Here is a 6,735-nt window from a genome sequence, read left to right as displayed (position 1 = left end):
GTGCTTCACTGAAAGATACGCATGACAATCGCAGCTTCTGTCGAATCGCGATCTCGATTCCCTTTCGATTTATCGTGCAGCCCTATTCTGACGTATCGTAACTCATTGCACAGAATCGAAAACTGTTCTTATTCTCTGTTCAGGTCTGCATTGGTGAGCTACCTCAGGATTTCCTGAGAATCGCCCCGACGCAGCAGCAGCAGCAGGTGCAGTTAGACGCCCAGGCGGCCCAACAGCTGCAGTACGGAGGATCTTTAGCAACAGCTGGCCGCCTCAGCATCACTGTCGTACAGGTACGTCTGCAGGGTTATTTTACTGGTGGACGGTCAGACTTTGCTGTACTGAATTTACATTTTCTAAGTATTTGTACTGTAGGGGATAGGGCTGTGCAATATATCGAAATATCGCAATATGCATATCGCTACGGCTTGCAATATTTGGGGCCATGAACAAAAGACAAAGAGAAAATCACTCACTGCTCTTACCAAAATAACTTTTGTAGCTTAAATAAGAATCAGTGCATATTGAATTCATAGAGTAAATACTAAGCAGTGCTGTATTTTTCCTTTTTGATTACACTAATGTTAAAATGACATTATGTAATGCTCGAGTAAAACACATACCGTTCACTTTCAGAAGTTGTTGTAGGGGTGCGTTCTTCTCACAAAAAGTGAAACATGTATGCTAGTTATATTAGAATCAGAATCAGAATGAGCTTTATTCACCACTTAAGTGTGCGCAAACACAAGGAATTTGTTGTGGTTTTACAGGAACTCTTGGTACATACATACATGCAAATAACTATATATATATATATATGACACAAGATAGTTATAGAAGTTCACAGAACAGACTCAGCAACAGCTGAGTAAAGCCGTTTCATCTGAGCATGTGACACTTCAAGCATTATCGTATCGCATATCGAATATCGCATTATTTAATGAGTTATCGCATATTGCATTTTTCTTCAATATCGCACAGCCCTAGTAGGGGAGTATTTTCAGTTTGCGAAACCCTAATTTGTTACATTCCAAAGAATAATACCGTACTCTTTACATCACGACTACAGGAAACACTTCGTTCTTCATTAATTCGAAATTAATATGAATAAATGAAAAATGAATCACTTTGCAAAATGGACTGGTTTTGTGCTAATTGGACCAGTCATTAAATAAATAATTGCGATGCTGAGCCCGTCTGAAGACTGGTTATTTCTTAATCTGTTATTGACTAAAATCAATCAGCACCTGAGTTAAAGGAATAGTTCACCCAAAAATGAAAATGTACTGAAAATGAACTCACCCTCAGACCATCTAAGATGTAGATGAGTTTGTTTTTGGAGAAATGTTGCATTGCATCAGTGTCTCAGCAATGGATGCTCTACAGTGAATGGGTGCCGTCAGAATGAGAGTCCAAACAGCTGATAAAAACATCACAGTAATCCACAGCACTCCAGTCCATCAGTTAACGAATTGAGAAGTGACAAGCAGTGTTTTGTAATAAATAAATCATTAAGGCGTATACAACTTGAAACAAGTCCTCTATCCCTAATACTGCTTTCTCAAGAGACTAACCTGGTAAAAGGTATAATAATAATAATATATAAAGTATGATAATAATTACAATGTTATTTACATCTTTCTGTAGTTGCTACACTGATTGAGCAATGCATTTCAGTTAGTTGCACAAAGCAACATTTTGACTTAACGTTGTGTTTCTACACAGATGGTTCATTGCAACTGTCGTATCTGTGCATCTGAGACTTTAGGTGTGTGATAATTATACTGGATGTTTGAAAGGAGATGCATAGGCCTATAAGTTATAAGGCATTATCTTAAACTTTTTTTCGCAGGCGAAGCTTGCAAAGAACTACGGGATGACGCGCATGGACCCTTACTGCAGGATTCGACTTGGCTATGCTGTCTATGAGACTCCTACGGCCCACAATGGAGCAAAGAACCCTCGCTGGAACAAAGTCATCCAGTGCACTGCCCCGCCTGGGGTCGACTCCTTCTATCTGGAGATCTTCGATGAGGTCAGACTGAAATTAGGCCTGTCACGATCTTTTTGTTGTGCGATATATTGCCCAAGAAATAATTGCGATAAGCGATATTATTGTCATTTTAAAGACCATTTTATGCCACTGAATATATAATCATAATGTAACCGCATAGTAATGCAAGAAGCCCTACACACTTCCAAATGACGACAAACTTTAAATTCTTAAGAATATTTAGATCATGGACATTAAGTATCAAAATATTAGATGCCTTAAAAAACTTGAATAAATAGTAAATAAAAATTTTCTACCAAAAAGTGCAAAGTAACGAGTAGAAAAAAAGAAAAAGAACTCGTATGGAGATTTTTTCCATCTACAGATTTTCCCTGACCTTCTTTTCTCTGTAAATGAAGGGTGCACAGCACTATTGCTGAAAAACACAAGCACTACTCAGCAGTCAGAGGCACAGATCCCTAAACTAGACCATATCTGCAGATTAAACTTTTTTTTGTAGAAGCATTTTTTAATTTTGAACGAGCACCTCATGACTACACCACGTTATGTACGAGAAGCTGCAAAAGACACAGACGCAAGTGCAATGTACAAAACATGGTGACATACATTAAGTAAATATAATGTTTGCACATTATATTTACTTAAAAATTAATGTCACCATGTTTTGTGTTAACCTTAACTTTTAGTCACCAATTAGGTTAACCTTAACTTTTTCTTAGTCAGATTTCACTTAACTAAAAGTCTAGGCAATGTAGTCTAGTTTAATTCATTTAAAACTATTGATATTTTCGTCATATTATAGTCGCATTAACACTTTATTGTATATGTAGTGTAGTTACGTGTGATATATTGCGTCACCAAAAATCATTGAGGTCATGTACATATATTGCGCGATAAGTCGATATATTGATTATTGCGACAGGCCTAACTGAAATTACTTCATATTACTTATAAAACCTTTTCATTTTTGTTCAGCGTGCCAGCATCACCTCAATCTATCTACTTCATTCTTGGCTCTTTCTCATCTGAGCTATAAATATTGAATGCAACTATTTTTGTGCACTAATTCCTTCAAGCAATCTTAATGGGTGTTGAAAAAAAAAAATATATATATAAGAAATATATATATATATATATATATATATATATTTATCGCATTGTTTAATTTATTTACGTATTTATAATTATTTACGTATTTATATATATATATATATATGTATTAAAACTATGGTGAAATATGTTCGTTGACAACCTTTTTTTACATGACTGAGGTGGCATGAGCTGCAGTTTTATTCTTGTGCTGCACGCTGCATTTTAGCACTCTCCATACCTTTCATGTAGTTAGAAATTATGCTAATTTTTTCAGATATTTTTCCATTTGGTCTTGTCGTATGTCCTTTTTTATAAAAATTTAGTAAGTCAGATTTCACTTAACTAAAAGTCTAGGCAATGAAGTCTAGTTTAATTCATTTAAAACTATTGATATTTTAATCATATTATAGTCGCATTAACACTTTATTTTATGGTAATGTAGTTACATGTGATTTATATCTACACAGTTTTGAAAAAAAGCTCAAAGCATATCTGTTTTCATATCTGTTATTGTATGTTGATGTCCTTGTTTTATGTCTGTAATCTGTTATTTTGTATATGATATTATTTATTGATGTCTTTAACAATTATGCAGCACATTCATTAGCAATGACTGTTTTTAATCTCATTTTGACTCTCATAGTTGAGGTATACCTATGATGAAAATTACAGGCCTCTCTCATCTTTTTAAGTGGGAGAACTTGCACAATTGGTGGCTGACTAAATACTTTTTTGCCCCACTGTATATAAAGTTGACATTTAACAAGTAAACTAACCCTAAATCATGCCTTAACCGTAACCTTAACCCTGTAGTAAGTAAATGTAGTTAATTAATATTGCGCGGTACTTATTTGTATAATTGCACTGTAATAACGTCACCTTAAAATAAACAAAGTTTAAAGCAAACACAAATACAGCTCTTAAAATCATTCTGCATGTACTGGTGACTTTTCTGGCAGTAAGTGCTCTTAAATGATGATTGTTCTGTGTTGCCGGACAGAGAGCGTTTTCCTTGGATGATCGCATCGCATGGACACACGTGACGATCCCAGAGAGCCTGCGAGAGGGAACCGTCGTGGATGAATGGTACAGCTTGAGCGGAAGGCAGGGTGATGACAAAGAAGGCATGATTAATATTGTCATGTCGTTTGCTGTAAGTCCTCACTCACAAAATACGTCTGCGCATGAACCGAGAGTTATGGCGTGTCTTAACCAGGTGTTACGAGAGAAGAGATAAAAGCTGTTGCTTTTTGCTTGTAAAGTTGTAAACCATTGCAATTGTGTCATGCAGCATTTTCGCTTTCAATGCAGACAGTCAAATTACTTGTTGCCTGCATAAATGACCTGGTCAGGACTAGGGTTGCAAAAAGGTGGAACATTTCCAGTAAATTTCGTAAACATTCTAGAAATTTTGGAAACTTTCCAGGATTTTTTGGGAATCTTTCAGGGATTTTTGGAACGTTTCCGGAAATTTTCCACCCCGTTGCAACCCTGGTCAGGACGTGCATGAAAATTCAGGAAGTACATGAACTGTAAAATGCTGTAAAGCATAAGAACAGTAACTCTTTAAAAAAAAAAAAAAATTTAAATTTTTTCCCGGTTTTTTTTTTTTTTTTGTCAAAGTCAATACCTGCGGGAATGATGATGCAGCCGCAGCAGCCTGTGGTTCTGATGCCTACAGTTTATCAGCAGGGCGTTGGATACGTGCCCATAGCAGGTTTGTTTAACGCTGTGACAATAACTAGAAATAAAGCAATCGATCTGCTACTGCTTTATTTTCAGGAAGCATTCATAAATGCAGTTTTAGGGCCCATCATCATGTGTAACCCTACTGTATCATATTTGGTACGCAAATTTCGAAGGCTTCTAAATGATCAACATTTTTCTGAAATGCCTATTTCACACAATCTGATACATGCTTTCTGTCGTCTGATGGACTTTCTTAGCAAGTGAAAGGCATTTTGGTATACTTGTACAAACGTCCGCCTTCAGCTTGTGCCTCATGTGTCTTTCTGCTGTGAAATCTTTACTGATTTTTATAAAGAAAACACAAGAATAACTTTGATGTTGTTAGTAATATTTCCAGATGAACACTTACTGAAGCAGCTTAGATTTACTTGATTATCCCGACACCATTTTTCAGAAAAATCATATAAAAATGCGAGTCTCAAATATGATCATCAGGATTTAGAGGAACATTTATTTGTTCATCGGGCAATCATTGTATTGCATTGCATTATATGTTTTGATCATACAAGTATGCAGCATTTAAATAGCATCTTACTAAGACGTATTATTGGAGATATAAGCCTCTTTCACGCATACAGTCTTTACTGATAGATTACCAGTAAACTACCGTTAAGAGACCTTTTTAAAAATACCGGTAAATTCGTTCTGGCAATATTCCTTACACAAAGCGTACACTTTTGTCCAAATGTGAATTTAGGTGTCCCTGGTATGTATAACCAAGGTGTGGTGCCCATGGGAATGCCAGCCGTGCCTGCCGTCACGTCACAGAGCGCCCCCTGCGGTGAAGAAGACCTTAAAGCCCTTCAGGACATGTTTCCCAACCTTGACAAGGAGGTGATCCGCACCGTTTTGGAGGCCCAACAGGGCAACAAGGATGCTGCCATAAACTCCTTGCTACAGATGGCCGAGGAGCTTTAACTGCAGAACTGCCAATCAGCTAGCGCTTAAATGTACCAACAATGTAAAACTTTATACCAAAAAGACCCTGTAAATATGCACACGATCAACCCTTAACAGTAGCAAGTAAATCTAACACACTTTTGATTGTCTTTGTTAAATCAGCATTCGGGAATGAATGTTTCTGGGACGTTACAGAGAATGTAAGATGATTTTTGCAAAGGAGCAATTTGTCACATGTCCGCTGAGGGCAGTATACCATATCTGTATTGTAGTGTTCCCATGTCTTAAAGATGTTTGATATATTATGCTTTTATCTGTATGAGTTTAGTTAAATCGATGTACATGAATATAATTTATTTTGAAGATTATTAAAGAGATATCAGAGTATATCAGTATTAATGTCATTATTTTAATGGCTCTTTTGTGCACAAACCACTTTATGACCATTACAAGACAGGTCGCTGAAAGCACAGAATGTGTAAAATGGCAAAAATTGGTCCATGATATTGGCAAATATATGACGTGTATTGCCTGTTATTGCACAGTGCAGTTTTAAGACCTTGTGCTTAATAGTATTTTGAAGTAAATTGCACATAGAGCAAACTAAATCTTTTTCTTCTGCATTTCTACTATGCTCTAGCTTGTTTCCTAATCTAGCTTTCTAATAAACCTGGCATTGCACGCTGTGATTGTTGTTGGCTCTGTGACGAATTGCTGTTGTTTCTCTATTGATAAAAGTGTCAGCTGAATGCATAAATGTAAACATAGATTAAAGGGCTATATTTGGCATGCTGCTCTAACTAATGCACCAGTTCTCGCCATTTTGAATGTAGGTAGATGGAAAAAAATCTAGTTTATAAGAGCACAAGCAATCGTCATTGGTTGCCAACAGTTATAATTTTGCATCCAAAATCTTTACATTGCGAATCCATAATTGTGACGGAATCCTTTCCACGTGCCATTCACAGAGCATCGAATGA

At 36.4% G+C, this 6,735-nt stretch overlaps 1 protein-coding gene across 1 annotated transcript in view; it reads left to right on the top strand.

Annotated features, from left to right (window-relative positions):
* Positions 1-6,164, top strand: part of LOC107550181 (toll-interacting protein) — a 9,686-nt gene extending 3,522 nt beyond the window's left edge. Inside the window, exons 2-6 of the mRNA XM_016231420.1 lie at positions 144-293; positions 1,853-2,035; positions 4,107-4,259; positions 4,730-4,823; positions 5,553-6,164. Coding sequence (XP_016086906.1) covers positions 144-293; positions 1,853-2,035; positions 4,107-4,259; positions 4,730-4,823; positions 5,553-5,773 — 801 coding nt within the window. The 3' untranslated portion in view covers positions 5,774-6,164. The remainder of the gene's footprint in view (positions 1-143; positions 294-1,852; positions 2,036-4,106; positions 4,260-4,729; positions 4,824-5,552) is intronic.
* The last annotated feature ends 571 nt before the right edge of the window (positions 6,165-6,735 follow it).

The sequence above is a fragment of the Sinocyclocheilus grahami genome, unplaced genomic scaffold, assembly GCF_001515645.1.
Source record: "Sinocyclocheilus grahami isolate Dianchi unplaced genomic scaffold, SAMN03320097.WGS_v1.1 scaffold390.1, whole genome shotgun sequence".
Classification (NCBI taxonomy): domain Eukaryota; kingdom Metazoa; phylum Chordata; class Actinopteri; order Cypriniformes; family Cyprinidae; genus Sinocyclocheilus; species Sinocyclocheilus grahami.
This window is presented reverse-complemented; position numbering and strand designations above follow the sequence as displayed.